We start from the raw sequence: 19,485 nt of genomic DNA, 5'->3' as shown, positions 1-19,485 counted from the left end.
TCTTATCCTATGTCCTCCATGGAGGAGGATCTCATCTGTATATCCCACCATTTTGCCCATGCTAAGAGGTGGTGGAGATGCAGACACACGTGGTCAAAATTGTTGGTACCCCTCGTTTAATGAAAGAAAAACCCACAATGGTCACAGAAATAACTTGAATCTGACAAAAGTAATAATAAATTAAAAATCTATGAAAATGAACAAATGAAAGTCAGACATTGCTTTTCTACTTCCACAGAGTTTTAAAAAAAATTAAACTCATGAAATAGGCCTGGACAGAAATGATGGTACCCCTGAAAATAATGTGACAAAAGGGACATGTTAAATCAAGCTGTGTCCACTAATTATCATCACCGGTGTCTACAATCTTATAGTCAGTGGGCCTGTATATAGGGCTACAGATACTCACTGTGCTGTTTGGTGACATGGTGTGTACCACACTCAACATGGACAAGAGGAAGCAAAGGAAAGAGCTGTCTCAGGAGATTAGAAATAAAATTATAGACAATCATATTAAAGGTAAAGGTTATAAGACCATCTCCAAGCAGCTTGATGTTCCTGTGACTACAGTTGCACATATTATTCAGAAATGTAAGATCCATGGGACTGTAGCCAACCTCCCTGGACGTGGCCACAGGAGGAAAATTGATGACAAATCAAAGAGACGGATAATACGAATGGTAACAAAAGAGCCCAGGATAACTTCTAAAGAGATTAAAGGTGAACTTCAAGCTCAAGGAACATCAGGGTCAGATCGCACCATCCATCGTTGTTCGATCCAAAGTGGACTTCATGGGAGACGACCAAGGAAAACGCCATTGTTGAAAAAAAATCATAAAAAATCCAGACTGGAATTTGCCCAATTACATGTTGACAAGCCACAAAGCTTCTGGGAGAATGTCCTATGGACAGATGAGACAAAAATGGAAGTTTTTGACAAGGCACATCAGCTCTATGTTCACAGACGGAAAAATGAAGCATATCAAGAAAAGAACACTGTTCCTACTGTGAAACATGGTGGAGGCTCTGTTATGTTCTGAGGCTGCTTTGCTGCTTCTGGCACAGGGTGTCTTGAATCTGTGCAGGGTACAATGAAATCTCAAGACTATCAAGGGATTCTGGAGAGAAATGTGCTGCCCAGTGTCAGAAAGCTTGGTCTCAGTCGCAGGTCATGGGTCTTGCAACAGGATAATGACCCAAAACACAAAGCTAAAAACACCCAAGAATGGCTAAGAGGAAAACATTGGACTATTCTGAAGTGGCTTCTATGAGCCCTGACCTAAATCCTATTGAGCATCTTTGGAAAAAGCTGAAACCTGCCGTCTGGAAAAGGCAACCTTCAACCACGAGACAACTGGAGCAGTTTGCTCATGAGGAGCGGCCAGAATACCTGTGGAGAGGTGCAGAAGTCTCATTGACAGTTACAGGAATCGTTTGATTGCAGTGATCGCCTCAAAAGGTCGTTCAACAAAATATTAAGTTAAGAAGAAGAAGAGCCATCATTTCTGTCCAGGCCGATTTCATGAGGTTAATTTTTTTTTTAAATTCTGTGGAAGCAGAAAAGCAATGTCTGACTTTCATTTGTTCATTTTCATTGATTTTTAATTTATTATTACTTTTGTCAGATTCAAGTTATTTCTGTGACCATTGTGGGTTTTTCTTTCATTAAACGAGGGGTACCAACAATTTTGACCACGTGTGTATATGACATCTTTCTCCCATGGACTGGTACCTTGGCAGATCTGCAGCATTTCCATGTGTTCTTAAACCGGCAATTAGCATTAAATTCACTTTGAAACCAGTGCACCGTTCTTGGTTGTTTTGATCACCCAGGATGATGGGATACTCTCCACTTCACTTTTTATTAACCCTACCAATAAAAATAGTCTACTACAATATCAGAGCCATCATCCAACTGACCTGGTTCAATCTCAAACCTTATGAGTAATATCTATGAGTAAGAAGAATTGTCAGTAATGATGAGGAGATAAAAGCCAATTTAGATACCACGACCAATACATTGGTGAATGAGGGTTATTCCAAATGTCAGAGGATTAAAGAGGAACATGTGGACCGGACTTCAATGATATAAACTTCTGGAGAAGAGACGAGAAATAACCAAGATAATATGATGACATTGGACCATGCTTGGAAATTAACTGCCTGGTGTTTAGGAATCTGCCATTATTTTCATGCAAAAGACCTAGAAATACTAAGAATAAAGTTGTATGTTCAGAGGTGAAGAGCTCAAATATGTTTGACAGGCGCACAAATAAATGGTTGTATCCTGTGCCTCTTGTGCAGAACTGTCCCTCTTTGTTAGAGGTGACAGATTTGTATCAATCATTACTGAACATACAATACGGAATGTATTTTAGTGAACATACAATACGGAATGTATTTTAGTGAACATACAATACGGAATGTATTTATTTATTTGCTACAATGTTGCTGTAACTAATGGTGAGATGACATCACCGATATAACCTGAGGAAGAAGAGACTGGATCTACGAGTCTCTAAACATTTCATGGAGTGTGGACATTCTGAGAAACAATGAAGGATTATTGACCATCTCCCACCCCAGAGAAGAGAAGGAGATCGGGAGAGAGGATTTACAAACTAACAGCTTGTGAAACCCCAATGGGCTAAATGTGGATTTCACAGTCCATGTTATTTTATAGGACTTATTGTTTTTTATAGGACGATTGTTTGCCTTCACCCCGATATCTATCGGGCCGGTGGGTTTTAAAGGTGTTTTTTTTTTCTAATATTATTTAGATTTTTAGCATTTTTTTCACGGCGGTTAACACACGATGTGCCTGGAGAGACATGACTTTCTACGGGATTTTCATGGCCTTGGACTTTTACTACAAGAAGTTTTTCTACAAATAAAAACATTTAACCATTGGTTAAGCTGATGGGTTTGATTTATGAAATCCATTGGGCAGAGACTTATATTATATTCGCCACGTTCTGTCTATGGAGGTCGGGCTCGATCGGATTTGCTACACTTACGTCTTCGGTTGTCGCTACGGTTTTGAGCAGGATGGTGTAAAAGGTCAGAAGGGAACAGGACTTTATTCTGAGCCTGGTGGTTCGTCTTCTGGGGTTTTGCACTTTCTCATCGCTTTCTACCGGTGTAAAACGCCACAAAAAAAAGTTGACAGAATTGACGCTGCAGATTTCACAAACGCTGCAGATCTCAGCCAGGAAAAGAAAAAACCCCGTACATCAGTCCTTTTCTAGGATTGTAAAACGCAGCTTCTTTTAGCAAGAAAAAAAAACACTTTGTGTGAACGCAGCATAAAAAGCATTCGGATAAGTGTGAAAAACTTTTTACTTCATTTCTCCATCTGTTATTAACTGATCCCCCTACATTTTAAAAACGGATACAAAACGGAGGCGAAAGATCACAGAGCGACTAAGTCCAAACGGTTAAAGTCAATGACCCCGTTGGGGGAGCTTCTACCTGAGTCTCACTGACATGTGGCAAAAAAGCAGTGTGAACACGACCTTAATACGAGTTGTGAGACCAGGGGGATGTGATGATGAATAAGAATGAGGGACAGAACCAGAAGGAGGAGTGACTCCAGGTTTTATAGTTTTATCTCCTTTCAATAAATATTTGAGCCTAAAAACTAAACAACAGAAAAGAATAATAACCTGATACCCCCCTGCCGGTGATGTGAGGGTCCCTGGGATGTGTCTGACCCCTGACACTCCCCTGCCGGTGAAGTGAGGGTCCCTGAGATGTGTGTGACGCCTGATACCCCCCTGCCGGTGATGTGAGGGTCCCTGGGATGTGTGTGACCCCTGATATCCCCCTCTTGGAGATGTGAGGGTCCCAGGGATGTCTGGTCTGTGACCCCTGATACCCCCCTGCCAGTGATGTGAGGGTCCCTGGGATGTGCTGTGACCCCTGATACCCTCCTGCCAGTGATGTGAGGGTCCCTGGGATGTGTTGTGACCCCTGACACTCCCCTGCTGGTGATGTGAGGGTCCCTGGGATGTGTGTGACCCCTGATATCCCCCTGCTGGTGATGTGAGGGTCCCTGGGATCTGTGTGACCCCTGATGTCCCCCCTGCTGGTGATGTGAGGGTCCCTGGAATGTGTGTGACCCCTGATACCCCCCTGCGGGTGATGTGAGAGTCCCTGAGATGTGTGTGACTCCTGATACCCCCCTGCCGGTGATGTGAGGGTCCCTGGGATGTGTGTGACTCCTGATACGCCCCTGCCGGTGATGTGAGGGTCCCTGGGATGTGTGTGACCCCTGACACTCTCTCTGGTGATGTCAGGGGCCCTGGGATGTGTTTGACCCCTGATATCCCCCTGCCGGTTATGTGAGGGTCCCTGGGATGTGTGTGACCCCTGATGTCCCCCTGAGGGTGATGTGAGGGTCCCTGGGATGTGTGTGACCCCTGATATCCCCTTGCCGATAATGTGAGGGTCCCTGGGATGTGTGTGACCCATTATGTCCCTTGCTGGTGATTTGAGGGTCTCTGGGATGTGTGTCACCCATGATATCCCCCTGGCAGTGATGTGAGGGTCCCTGGGATGTGTTGTGATCCCTGATATCCCCCTGCCGGTGATGTGAGGGTCCCTGAGAAGTCTGTGACCCCCTGATATCCCCCTGCCAGTGATGTGAGGGTCCCTGGGATGTTTGACCCCTGATGTCCCCCTGCTGGTGATGTGAGGGTCCCTGGAATGTGTGTGACCCCTGATACCCTCCTGCGGGTGATGTGAGGGTCCCTGGGATGTGTGTGACCCCTGACACTCCCCTGCCAGTAAGGTGAGGGTCCCTGGGATGTGTGTGACCCCTGACACTCCCCAGCCAGTGAGGTGAGGGTCCCTGAGATGTGTGTGACCCCTGATGTCCCCTGCTGGTGATATGAGGGTCCCTGGGATGTGTGTAACCCCTGACACTCCGCTGCCAGTGATGTGAGGGTCCCTGGGATGTGTGTGACCCCTGACACTCCCCTGCGAGTGATGTGAGGGTCCCTGGGATGTGTGTGACCCCTGATATCCCCCTGCCGATGATGTGAGGGTTCCTGGGGTCTGTGTGGCCCCTGATAGTTCCCCGGGTTCTGTATGGCCTCTGATATCCCCCCCAGGGTTTGTGCGGCCCCTGATATCCTCCCGAGGTCTGTGTGGCCCCTCATATATCCCCGGGGTCTGCGTGGCTCCTGATATTCCCCCGAGGTCTGTGTGGCCCCTCATATATCCCCGGGGTCTGCGTGGCTCCTGATATCCCCCCGAGGTCTGTGTGGCCCCTGACACTCGCCCCCTTGTTTCCAGCCGCCGCTCCTGTCAGGTGTCAGCTGATAACAGAGCGGAAGTCCGCGCGGACACAATGTATCACTTCTCGGGTCATGTGACCTGAGGGGGGCGGGGCCGGGCTCAGCTGGTGACGTGTGGCTCCGCCCCCGGTGGTGGCTCCGGTCGCGGCGGGATGCAGGAGGGTGCGGAGCGCGGAGCCGCCGGGGGCGCGGGGGGCAGGGCGGCCTGGAAGCTGCACATCATCCGGCAGCTGCGGCACCGGGACCGCTCCCAGCACGGCGCCTTCCTGGAGCTCATCCACTCCTGTGAGTACCGGGGGCGGCGGAGCTGTGCGGCCCGTGCCACCGCTGTACGACTACAAATCCCAGCATGCACATGCTGCATCGGAGCCTGCTGGGAGTTGTAGTTCTACAGCTGCTGTGACTTCAGCGCTGCACGGGAGATGCCCCGGACTCTGCACCGGGACCGGGTCCTTCTCTGCCGCCCTGTGCGGGCACAGACCCGGGAGCAGGAAGCTGCGGAGCCGGGGTGAGCTCAGTCCTAAAGGGCTGCACCGGCATCACATGACAACTATTGTTCCCTGTTTTCAGCCATCTCCGGCCATAACATGAGGGCTCCGGGCTGGTTACACCCGACCTGCAGCAGAAGTGACACCGAGACCCCGGAGGAGTGTGAGGAATGTCACACCTGAGTGTCCGGAGACACCGAGCTGCCAGAGGGAGGAGACCACTCACCTCCAGAGCTGCACTCACTATTGTGCTGTTACATCATGTCTCATCCTCCAGTCACCTCCAGAGCTGCACTCACTATTCTGCTGTTACATCGTGTCTTATCCTCCAGTCACCTCCAGAGCTGCGGTCACTATTCTTCTGTTACATCGTGTCTTATCCTCCAGAGCTGCAGTCACTATTGTGCTGTTACATCTTGTCTTATCCTCCAGTCACCTCCAGAGCTGCATTCACTATTCTGCTGTTACATCGTGTCTTATCCTCCAGTCACTATTCTACTGTTACATCGTGTCTTAGCCTCCAGTCACCTCCAGAGCTGCAGTCACTATTCTGCTGTTACATCATGTCTTATCCTCCAGTCACCTCCAGAGCTGCACTCACTATTCTGCTGTTACATCGTGTCTTATCCTCCAGTCACCTCCAGAGCTGCAGTCACTATTCTACTGTTACATCGTGTCTTAGCCTCCAGTCACCTCCAGAGCTGCAGTCACTATTCTACTGTTACATCGTGTCTTAGCCTCCAGTCACCTCCAGAGCTGCAGTCACTATTCTGCTGTTACATCGTGTCTTATCCTCCAGTCACCTCCAGAGCTGCACTCACTATTCTGTGGTTACATCTTGTCTTATCCTCCAGTCACCTCCAGAGCCGCACTCACTATTGTGCTGTTACATCTTGTCTTATCCTCCAGTCACCTCCAGAGCTGCAGTCACTATTCTGTGGTTACATCATGTCTTATCCTCCAGTCACCTCCAGAGCCGCACTCACTATTGTGCTGTTACATTTTGTCTTATCCTCCAGTCACCTCCAGAGCTGCAGTCACTATTGTGCTGTTACATCTTGTCTTATCCTCCAGTCACCTCCAGAGCTGCACTCACTATTCTGCTGTTACATCGTGTCTTATCCTCCAGTTACCTCCAGAGCTGCAGTCACTATTGTGCTGTTACATCTTGTCTTATCCTCCAGTCACCTCCAGAGCTGCAGTCACTCTTCTGCTGTTACATAATGTCTTATCCTCCAGTCACCTCCAGAGCTGCAGTCACTATTCTGCTGTTACATCATGTCTCATCCTCCAGTCACCTCCAGAGCTGCAGTCACTATTCTGCTGTTACATTGTGTCTTATCCTCCAGTCACCTCCAGAGCTGCAGTCACTCTTCTGCTGTTACTTCGTGTCTTTATCCTTCAGTCACCTCCAGAGCTGCGGTCACTATTCTGATGTTTTCCTTGAAGTACATTGTGCGGTGTTACTCTGTAGTGTAATTAACAGTTGACAGAATTATGAATGCGGCTCTGGATGTGACTGGAGTATATGACATGAGGGTTGGAGGAGATTTTGGCGGCTCCAGCGGGGGATGGATGCCGCAGTTCTGATGTTCCGCTTGGTTATTGGGCTCAGTAGTTGTTCCTTGCACTGATCGCGGTCGCAGGGTGATGGGGACGTTGTCTCGTCCTGTGTAGACTCGTATTTGGCGGTGTTTTTTTCTGCATATTATAATCCATGTATGATGGACGCCGCCCCTCCCCCGCTGTAGTTTTGCTGTGATGATGTTTGCTTGTGGCCTTGAACTTCTGTGATTTTGACAGGGGGGGGGGGGGACGTTTGTGAATGATTGCAGCTCCGGAGGTCTTCGTACCGCTCTTTATGTTACATTATGTGGGTATGATTTGGCGCTTTTCTTGGGGGGGTATGACGGAGCCATGACTGCACCCGGGGGTCTCTGCATCACATCATTATGGGTTGTCAGCTCTCGTACGCCGGACCTTCTAGGTGGTTGTAAGATGTCAGTGTATCCGGCCTCTGCGCCCCCGATATCCGGACGCATCCTGCCCCCGATATCCGGCCTCTGCGCCCCCGATATCCGGCCTCTGCGCCCCCGATATCCGGCCTCTGCGCCCCCGATATCCGGACGTCTCCACTCTGACGATCTCTGATCTGATGATTGTTTTCCAGACAATAAACTTCTGGAGAAGTCCGTGTTCCTGAAGGATTTGACCGAGAAGATCCAGACTGACCCCGTGGTATCACCGGGCGGCCGCCATGCTGCGAGGTGGGTACAGACCCGGGGGTGAGCGGATACTGTCTGCTGAACCGTGTATCTAATCCTATCCTGTGTGATACTGTCTGCTGAGCCGTGTATCTAATCCTCTCCTGTGTGATACTGTCTGCTGAGCCGTGTATCTAATCCTATCCTGTGTGATACTGTCTGCTGAGCTGTGTATCTAATCCCGTCCTGTGTGATACTGTCTGCTGAGCCGTGTATCTAATCCTCTCCTGTGTGATACTGTCTGCTGAGCCGTGTATCTAATCCTCTCCTGTGTGATACTGTCTGCTGAGCCGTGTATCTAATCCTCTCCTGTGTGATACTGTCTGCTGAGCCGTGTATCTAATCCTCTCCTGTGTGATACCGTCTGCTGAGCCGTGTATCTAATCCTCTCCTGTGTGATACTGTCTGCTGAGCCGTGTATCTAATCCTATGCTGTGTGATACCGTCTGCTGAGCCGTGTATCTAATCCTCTCCTGTGTGATACAGTCTGCAGAGCCGTGTATCTAATCCTCTCCTGTGTGATACTGACTGCTGAGCCGTGTATCTAATCCTATCCTGTGTGATACTGTCTGCTGAGCCGTGTATCTAATCCTCTCCTGTGTGATACCGTCTGCTGAGCCGTGTATCTAATCCTCTCCTGTGTGATACCGTCTGCTGAGCCGTGTATCTAATCCTCTCCTGTGTGATACCGTCTGCTGAGCCGTGTATCTAATCCTCTCCTGTGTGATACCGTCTGCTGAGCCGTGTATCTAATCCTGTCCTGTGTGATACCGTCTGCTGAGCCGTGTATCTAATCCTATCCTGTGTGATACTGTCTGCTGAGCCGTGTATCTAATCCTCTCCTGTGTGATACCGTCTGTTGAGCCGTGTATCTAATCCTCTCCTGTGTGATACTGTCTGCTGAGCCGTGTATCTAATCCTCTCCTGTGTGATACCGTCTGCTGAGCCGTGTATCTAATCCTCTCCTGTGTGATACCGTCTGCTGAGCCAAGTATCTAATCCTCTCCTGTGTGATACTATCTGCTGAGCCATGTATCTAATCCTATCCTGTGTGATACTATCTGCTGAGCCATGTATCTAATCCTATTCTGTGTGATACTATCTGCTGAGCCAAGTATCTAATCCTCTCCTGTGTGATACTATCTGCTGAGCCGTGTATCTAATCCTATCCTGTGTGATACTATCTGCTGAGCTGTGTATCTAATCCTCTCCTGTGTGATACTGTCTGCTGAGCCGTGTATCTAATCCTATCCTGTGTGATACTATCTGCTGAGCCATGTATCTAATCCTATCCTGTGTGATACTATCTGCTGAGCCATGTATCTAATCCTATCCTGTGTGATACTGTCTGCTGAGCCGTGTATCTAATCCTATCCTGTGTGATACTGTCTGCTGAGCCGTGTATCTAATCCTATCCTGTGTGATACTGTCTGCTGAGCCTTGTATCTAATCCTCTCCTGTGTGATACTGTCTGCTGAGCCGTGTATCTAATCCTCTCCTGTGTGATACTGTCTGCTGAGCTGTGTATCTAATCCTGTGTGATACTGTCTGCTGAGCCGTGTATCTAATCCTATCCTGTGTGATACTATCTGCTGAGCCATGTATCTAATCCTATCCTGTGTGATACTATCTGCTGAGCCATGTATATAATCCTATCCTGTGTGATACTGTCTGCTGAGCCGTGTATCTAATCCTCTCCTGTGTGATACTGTCTGCTGAGCCGTGTATCTAATCCTATCCTGTGTGATACTGTCTGCTGAGCCGTGTATCTAATCCTATTCTGTGTGATACTATCTGCTGAGCCATGTATCTAATCCTCTCCTGTGTGATACTATCTGCTGAGCCATGTATCTAATCCTCTCCTGTGTGATACTATCTGCTGAGCCAAGTATCTAATCCTATCCTGTGTGATACTATCTGCTGAGCCAAGTATCTAATCCTCTCCTGTGTGATACTATCTGCTGAGCCGTGTATCTAATCCTATTCTGTGTGATACTATCTGCTGAGCCATGTATCTAATCCTATCCTGTGTGATACTATCTGCTGAGCCAAGTATCTAATCCTCTCCTGTGTGATACTATCTGCTGAGCCGTGTATCTAATCCTATCCTGTGTGATACTATCTGCTGAGCCAAGTATCTAATCCTCTCCTGTGTGATACTATCTGCTGAGCCGTGTATCTAATCCTATCCTGTGTGATACTATCTGCTGAGCCGTGTATCTAATCCTATCCTGTGTGATACTATCTGCTGAGCCATGTATCTAATCCTATCCTGTGTGATACTATCTGCTGAGCCATGTATCTAATCCTATCCTGTGTGATACTGTCTGCTGAGCCGTGTATCTAATCCTATCCTGTGTGATACTGTCTGCTGAGCCGTGTATCTAATCCTATGCTGTGTGATACTGAATGCTGAGCCGTGTATCTAATCCTCTCCTGTGTGATACTGTCTGCTGAGCCGTGTATCTAATCCTCTCCTGTGTGATACTGTCTGCTGAGCCGTGTATCTAATCCTATCCTGTGTGATACTATCTGCTGAGCCATGTATCTAATCCTCTCCTGTGTGATACTGTCTGAGCCGTGTATCTCACCCCCTGGTGTTCTGTGCTGGTCCTGCAGGGGGACGGCGGGGGTGCTGCGTCCCGCGGGGTCGGAGGCTCCTCACACACTACAGCTGGAGATCGCTGAGCTGCAGGACTATAATGGGGAGGTGAGTGCTGCGGCCGCTGGGACTGAGGCTCCTCCCTCTTGTACATGATCCATCCCGATTGGCTAATGACCTGGATAATCTGGACTCTGATAATCCGGCGCCGCCTCCGTTATCCTGTGATCGTCTTGTCTTTGCAGTTGGCCTTTCAGGCCTGCGAGCTGAAGAAGAAGGCGCAGGAGGGGGACGAGGAGCTGAGGCAGCAGAGGTCCAGGTGCGGCAGCCACCATGCTTTACACTGTCGCGCTGATCGGTGATTCAGTTAGTCTGAGGTGGTCTGACATGTCACCCCCCCCCCTCGTCTGTCCTGAGTCTACTCCATACTTTACACTGCTTCTTTGCTCTATTAAGATCAGTGGCTCCAGCTGGGCTGCATTGTCTGCTGGAGTCAGGGGGGTAGTCCGGAGTTAATCAGCTGTCCTCAGAGGCTCGGTCTCCTCATCCCCTGTGCTTTTCACTGCAGCACTGCCTTTCTCTGCTCTCCAGCATCTCCTTCCTTTCGGCCCTGGCGGAGGATCACAGGCGGCAGTGTCAGTGCCTGGAGAATGAGATGGCCCGGATGGTCTGTGCCAACGCCGACCTGAAGGAGGACTATGACCAGCTGCTGGTGCGGCGCCGCCTGGTGGAGGGGCGGCTTCATATCGCTGAGGAGCGGGGGCAGGAGCTGCTAGAGGAGCTGACAAAGAGGAAAGCCCTGGAGGCGGAGCGGCAGAACAACGTCAATGAGAGGTGCGCGGTCGTATGAGGGTCATCAAATTCAAAGGGGGTGCAAGACCCTCTCCCCCTGATACCATCCCCCCCGGGTCCCCACTGGTCTCCAATGATTACACCCAGGACGTCTTCTCTGTGCAGGAGGAAGATGGAGATGTGGTCCCGCATGGTGAAAACCGCGCTCTGCAAGACGCTCAGCGCCGATGGGTAAGTGCCGGAGCCCCCCAAATGTTTCCGTATTGTTTTAACCCTTTCCGGACCTCAGCACGATCGTGGAGCGGTTCAGGAATTTCACCGCCGGCATCGGAAGCAACTCTGATCTCTGCTGTTTAACTACTTAGATGCCAATGTCATCACTTACAGCAGCAATGAAATGGGGCAAACCGGATCCCATCGCCCCCTGCCACGCAGCGTGATGGTCGGTTGGTCGGTCGGGGTTCTCTGCTCCCGCTGCCGCCATCTTGGTCCTCCCATAAAGCCCAGTCCGTGGTTTCTCCTTTATGTTACAATGTTGCGGCGTCCGACAATCGCAGGATCAATAACAAATAAAGTGAAAAAAGGAAAAACAAAGCGAGAAATGTAAATGAAACTTAGAATCGCTTCTTTGTAGAAAAGAAAAAGAATGTGATTTTTTTTTTTCTTTTTTCTGCATTTTAATTATTCGACCCGTGCAGCGATCAGCGCAAAACGAAAAAGAAAAACCCCCAAATGCCAGAACTACTGATTCTCGGTCACCGCACAGAAATGCCATAAAAATCTCTAAAACCGCGTGTGCCCCAATCATGGGATCAGCCGCAGCTCCGCACACGGCGGCCGCGCTCTGCTCCATCCGCGGAGGAATAGGACAAAGTCCCGGATCTCAGAAAACAGTTATTTATTAATATATTTTATACCTCTTAAATGATAGAACAGTAACCCAGGAGACAACTTAGAGGGGGAAAAAAGGACAAAACCCAACGGTGAAGTTACATTGCTTCACAGAATTTGGAATATTTTGCCATTTTTCAATTCATTATGGTGAAAAGAAAAAAAAAGTATCACTAAAAACAACAACTCGTCTGACAATAAAATGAGAAGGCAAAAAGCAAGATGTCACAGCAGAAAGGATTTACCGTTCAAATCCAGCGTGTACTCCAGTCGCATCTAAAGCTGCATCCATAACTGTTCTCGACTGCCAGACATTAGGATCTTACAGCTACTAACTGAAACTAGGTGACACCTATCAGTATAATGAACGCAGCTCTGGAGGTGACTGGAGGATAAGACGTGATGTAACAGCAGAATAGTGACTGCAGCTCTGGAGGTGACTGGAGGATAAGACACCATGTAACCGCAGAATAGTGACTGCAGCTCTGGAGGATAACACATGATGTAACAGCAGAATAGTGACTGCAGCTCTGGAGGTGACTGGAGGATAAGACACGATGTAACGGCAGAATAGTGACTGCAGCTCTGGAGGTGACTGGAGGATAAGACACGATGTAACGGCAGAATAATGACTGCAGCTCTGGAGGTGACTGGAGGATAAGACACGATGTAACGGCAGAATAATGACTGCAGCTCTGGAGGTGACTGGAGGATAAGACACGATGTAACGGAAGAATAGTGACTGCAGCTCTGGAGGTGACTGGAGGATAAGACACGATGTAACGGCAGAATAGTGACTGCAGCTCTGGAGGTGACTGGAGGATAAGACACGATGTAACCGCAGAATAGTGACTGCAGCTCTGGAGGTGACTGGAGGATAAGACACGATGTAACGGCAGAATAGTGACTGCAGCTCTGGAGGTGACTGGAGGATAAGACACGATGTAACCGCAGAATAGTAACCGCAGCTCTGGAGGTGACTGGAGGATAAGACACGATGTAACCGCAGAATAGTGACCGCAGCTCTGGAGGTGACTGGACATAATGAAACAAGAATAGTGACCGCAGCTCTGGAGGTGACTGGAGGATAAGACACGATGTAACGGCAGAATAATGACTGCAGCTCTGGAGGTGACTGGAGGATAAGACACGATGTAACCGCAGAATAGTGACTGCAGCTCTGGAGGTGACTGGAGGATAAGACATGGTGTAACAGCAGAATAGTGACCGCAGCTCTGGAGGTGACTGGAGGATGAGACATGATGTAACCGCAGAATAGTGACTGCAGCTCTGGAGGTGACTGGAGGATAAGACTTGATGTAACAGCAGAATAGTGACTGCAGCTCTGGAGGTGACTGGAGGATAAGACCTGATGAAACATCAGAATAATGACTGCAGCTCTGGAGGTGACTGGTGACATTGCTCTTTAGTCAATGTGATAACCTGTGCCGGAACTCCCCCCTATATAAGCTCATTCTGGAAATTTCTACTTAAAGGGGTTATCCATTACTTTCACATTGATGCCCTATCCTTAGGATAAGGCATCAATGTATGATCATACCCGGCACCCCCGCCAATCAGCTGTTATCGGTGGCGGACATCAGCCGGAAGTGCTCACCTGCGATGCTTGGCCGCCAAGTTGTAGTGGCCGGCGCGGGGTACTGCACATCCGCCACCCATTCAATTTAATAGGAGGCGGATGTGCAGTAACAAGCGCCGGCCACTACAGCTAAATGGCCAAGCATCGCAGGTGAGCACTTCCGGCCGGCGGCACCGATAACAGCTGATCGGCTCGGGTGCCGCGTACAGGACTCTAGCCGATCATACATTGATGCCCTATCCTACGGAAAGGGCATCAATGTGAAAGTAGTGGACAACCCCTTTAATCAACAAGAATTCATGTCTAATCCTGACTCAAAAAGACCATCAGCTGCTCAGGTCGTCAGTAACATTTCACAGGATTGATGGGAACATTTCTTGGTTTAGACGCTGATCTTCTGTAATGTTTGTTTCCTGGAGTCACAAGCCGAGTCCTGTCCATGTACCGAGGAGTGAGAGCGACTGTATGTCACAGGAGCTTACATCTGTCTCTGGTCTTAGGGATGTCGGGCGCAGGCGAAACACAGATGAGCATGACTCTAAAAGTCTGGAGATGACCAGGAGCCAGGACATGGAGAAACCCACACCGAAGAAATCCAGGTGAGCGAAAGAGCGAGAAAAGCATATAACTACTAGAATACCGCCCCCTATATACAAGAATATAACTACTATAATACTGCCCCTATGTACAAGAATATAACTACTATAATACTGATCCTATGTACAAGAATATAACTACTATAATACTGCCCCCTATGTACAAGAATATAACTACTATAATACTGCCTCTATGTACAAGAATATAACTACTATAATACTGCCCCTATGTACAAGAATATAACTACTATAATACTGCCCCTATGTATAAGAATGTAACTACTATAATACTGCTCCTATGTACAAGAATATAACTACTATAATACTGCCCCTATGTACAAGAATATAACTACTATAATACTGCTCCTATGTACAAGAATATAACTACTATAATACTGCTCCTATGTACAAGAATATAACTACTATAATACTGCTCCTATATACAAGAATATAACTACTATAATACTGCTCCCTATGTACAAGAATATAACTACTATAATACTGCCCCTATGTACAAGAATATAACTACTATAATACTGCTCCTATATACAAGAATATAACTACTATAATACTGCTCCCTATGTACAAGAATATAACTACTATAATACTGCCCCTATGTACAAGAATATAACTACTATAATACTGCTCCTATGTACAAGAATATAACTACTATTATACTGCCCCCTGTGTACAAGAATATAACTACTATAATACTGCTCCTATGTACAAGAATATAAGTACTATAATACTGCCTCTATATACAAGAATATAACTACTATAATACTGCCCCCTGTGTACAAGAATATAACTACTATAATACTGCTCCTGTGTACAAGAATATAACTACTATAATACTGCTCCTATGTACAAGAATATAACTACTATAATACTGCTCCTATGTACAAGAATATAACTACTATAATACTGCCCCCTATGTACAAGAATATAACTACTATAATACTGCCCCTATGTACAAGAATATAACTACTATAATACTGCCCCCTATATACAAGAATATAACTACTATAATACTGCCCCTATGTACAAGAATATAAATACTATAATACTGCCTCTATATACAAGAATATAACTACTATAATACTGCCCCCTATGTACAAGAATATAACTACTATAATACTGCCCTCTATGTACAAGAATATAACTACTATAATACTGCCCCTATGTACAAGAATATAACTACTATAATACTGCCCCTATGTACAAGAATATAAATACTATAATACTGCTTCTATGTACAAGAATATAACTACTATAATACTGCCCCTATGTACAAGAATATAACTACTATAATACTGCCCCTATGTACAAGAATATAAATACTATAATACTGCCCCCTATGTACAAGAATATAACTACTATAATACTGCCCCTATGTACAGAATATAACTACTATAATACTGCTCCTATGTACAAGAATATAACTACTATAATACTGCCCCTATGTACAAGAATATAACTACTATAATACTGCTCCTATATACAAGAATATAACTACTATAATACTGCTGCTATGTACAAGAATATAACTACTATAATACTGCCCCCTATGTACAAGAATATAACTACTATAATACTGCTCCTATGTACAAGAATATAACTACTATAATACTGTTCCTATATACAAGAATATAACTACTATAATACTGCTTCTATGTACAAGAATATAACTACTATAATACTGCTTCTATGTACAAGAATATAACTACTATAATACTGCTCCTATGTACAAGAATATAACTACTATAATACTGCTCCTATGTACAAGAATATAACTACTATAATACTGCCCCCTATGTACAAGAATATAACTACTAGAATACCGCCCCCTATATACAAGAATATATCTACTAGAATACTGCCCCCTATGTACAAGAATATAACTACTAGAATACCGCCCCCTATATACAAGAATATAACTACTATAATACTGCTCCTATGTACAAGAATATAACTACTATTATACTGCTCCTATGTACTAGAATATAACTACTATAATACTGCCCCTATGTACAAGAATATAACTACTATAATACTGCCCCCTATGTACAAGAATATAACTACTATAATAATGCTCCTATGTACAAGAATATAACTACTATAATAATGCTCCTATGTACAAGAATATAACTACTATAATACTGCCTCTATATACAAGAATATAACTACTATAATACTGCCCCCTGTGTACAAGAATATAACTACTATAATACTGCCCCTATGTACAAGAATATAACTACTATAATACTGCCCCCTATATACAAGAATATAACTGCTATAATACTGCCCCCTATATACAAGAATATAACTACTATATTACTGCCCCTATGTACAAGAATATAACTACTATATTACTGCCCCATGTACAAGAATATAACTACTATAATACTGCTCCTTATGTACAAGAATATAACTTCTATTATACTGCCCCCTATGTACAAGAATATAACTACTATAATACTGCTCCTATGTACAATAATATAACTACTATTATACTGCTCCTATGTACTAGAATATAACTACTATAATACTGCCCCTATGTACAAGAATATAACTACTATAATACTGCTCCTATGTACAAGAATATAACTACTATAATACTGCCCCCTGTGTACAAGAATATAACTACTATAATACTGCTCCTATGTACAAGAATATAAATACTATAATACTGCCTCTATATACAAGAATATAACTACTATAATACTGCCCCCTGTGTACAAGAATAGAGCTACTATAATACTGCTCCTATGTACAAGAATATAACTACTATAATACTGCCCCTATGTACAATAATATAACTACTACAATACTGCCCCCTATATACAAGAATATAACTACTATAATACTGCCCCTATATACAAGAATATAACTACTATAATACTGCTCCCTATGTACAAGAATATAACGACTATAATACTGCCCCCTATGTACAAGAATATAACTACTAGAATACCGCCCCCTATGTACAAGAATATATCTACTAGAATACTGCCCCCTATGTACAAGAATATAACTACTAGAATACCGCCCCCTATATACAAGAATATAACTACTATAATACTGCTCCTATGTACAAGAATATAACTACTATTATACTGCTCCTATGTACTAGAATATAACTACTATAATACTGCCCCTATGTACAAGAATATAACTACTATAATACTGCCCCCTATGTACAAGAATATAACTACTATAATAATGCTCCTATGTACAAGAATATAACTACTATAATAATGCTCCTATGTACAAGAATATAACTACTATAATACTGCCTCTATATACAAGAATATAACTACTATAATACTGCCCCCTGTGTACAAGAATATAACTACTATAATACTGCCCCTATGTACAAGAATATAACTACTATAATACTGCCCCCTATATACAAGAATATAACTGCTATAATTCTGCCCCCTATATACAAGAATATAACTACTATATTACTGCCCCTATGTACAAGAATATAACTACTATATTACTGCCCCATGTACAAGAATATAACTACTATAATACTGCTCCTTATGTACAAGAATATAACTTCTATTATACTGCCCCCTATGTACAAGAATATAACTACTATATTACTGCCCCTATGTACAAGAATATAACTACTATATTACTGCCCCATGTACAAGAATATAACTACTATATTACTGCCCCATGTACAAGAATATAACTACTATAATACTGCTCCTATGTACAAGAATATAACTACTATAATACTGCTCCTATGTACAATAATATAACTACTATTATACTGCTCCTATGTACTAGAATATAACTACTATAATACTGCCCCTATGTACAAGAATATAACTACTATAATACTGCTCCTATGTACAAGAATATAACTACTATAATACTGCCCCCTGTGTACAAGAATATAACTACTATAATACTGCTCCTATGTACAAGAATATAAATACTATAATACTGCCTCTATATACAAGAATATAACTACTATAATACTGCCCCCTGTGTACAAGAATAGAACTACTATAATACTGCTCCTATGTACAAGAATATAACTACTATAATACTGCCCCTATGTACAATAATATAACTACTACAATACTGCCCCCTATATACAAGAATATAACTACTATAATACTGCCCCTATATACAAGAATATAACTACTATAATACTGCTTCTATGTACAAGAATATAACTACTATAATACTGCCCCCTATGTACAAGAATATAACTACTATAATACTGCTCCTATGTACAAGAATATAACTACTATAATACTGCCCCCTATGTACAAGAATATAACTACTATAATACTGCTCCTATGTACAAGAATATAACTACTATAATACTGTTCCTATATACAAGAATATAACTACTATAATACTGCCCCCTATGTACAAGAATATAACTACTATAATACTGCTTCTATGTACAAGAATATAACTACTATAATACTGCTCCTATGTACAAGAATATAACTACTATAATACTGCCCCCCTATGTACAAGAATATAACTACTATAATACTGCCCCCCTATGTACAAGAATATAACTACTATAATACTGCCCCCTATGTACAAGAATATAACTACTATAATACTGCTCCTATGTACAAGAATATAACTACTATAATACTGTTCCTATATACAAGAATATAACTACTATAATACTGCTTCTATGTACAAGAATATAACTACTATAATACTGCCCCTATGTACAGAATATAACTACTATAATACTGCCCCTATGTACAGAATATAACTACTATAATACTGCTCCTATGTACAAGAATATAACTACTATAATACTGCCCCCTATATACAAGAATATAACTACTATAATACTGCCCCTATATACAAGAATATAACTACTATAATACTGCTTCTATGTACAAGAATATAACTACTATAATACTGCCCCCTATGTACAAGAATATAACTACTATAATACT

General features: G+C 44.3%; 1 protein-coding gene across 3 annotated transcripts in view; it reads left to right on the top strand.

Moving 5' to 3' along the window:
* Positions 1-5,381: 5,381 nt before the first annotated feature.
* Positions 5,382-19,485, top strand: part of LOC141188674 (protein Atg16l2-like) — a 37,305-nt gene continuing 23,201 nt past the window's right edge. For 2 of the 3 annotated variants that reach the window (XR_012262773.1, XM_073661078.1), the window contains exons 1-7: positions 5,382-5,585; positions 7,959-8,055; positions 10,672-10,762; positions 10,900-10,973; positions 11,246-11,488; positions 11,612-11,677; positions 14,438-14,536. Coding sequence is in view for 2 of the 3 variants with exons in the window: in XM_073661078.1 (XP_073517179.1) it covers positions 5,453-5,585; positions 7,959-8,055; positions 10,672-10,762; positions 10,900-10,973; positions 11,246-11,488; positions 11,612-11,677; positions 14,438-14,536 (803 nt within the window). In the remaining variant the exon portion in view is untranslated. Of the gene's footprint in view, positions 5,586-7,584; positions 7,666-7,958; positions 8,056-10,671; positions 10,763-10,899; positions 10,974-11,245; positions 11,489-11,611; positions 11,678-14,437; positions 14,537-19,485 lie in introns of those variants that run through there. The other variant, XM_073661079.1, reaches the window with a different exon arrangement.

This window comes from Phyllobates terribilis, unplaced genomic scaffold (assembly GCF_046119375.1).
Source record: "Phyllobates terribilis strain yellow unplaced genomic scaffold, ASM4611937v1 Scaffold_2__4_contigs__length_985480577, whole genome shotgun sequence".
In the NCBI taxonomy this organism is placed as follows: Eukaryota; Metazoa; Chordata; class Amphibia; order Anura; family Dendrobatidae; genus Phyllobates; species Phyllobates terribilis.
The sequence above is the reverse complement of the archived record's forward strand: the minus strand, read 5'-3'. Positions and strand labels throughout refer to the sequence as shown.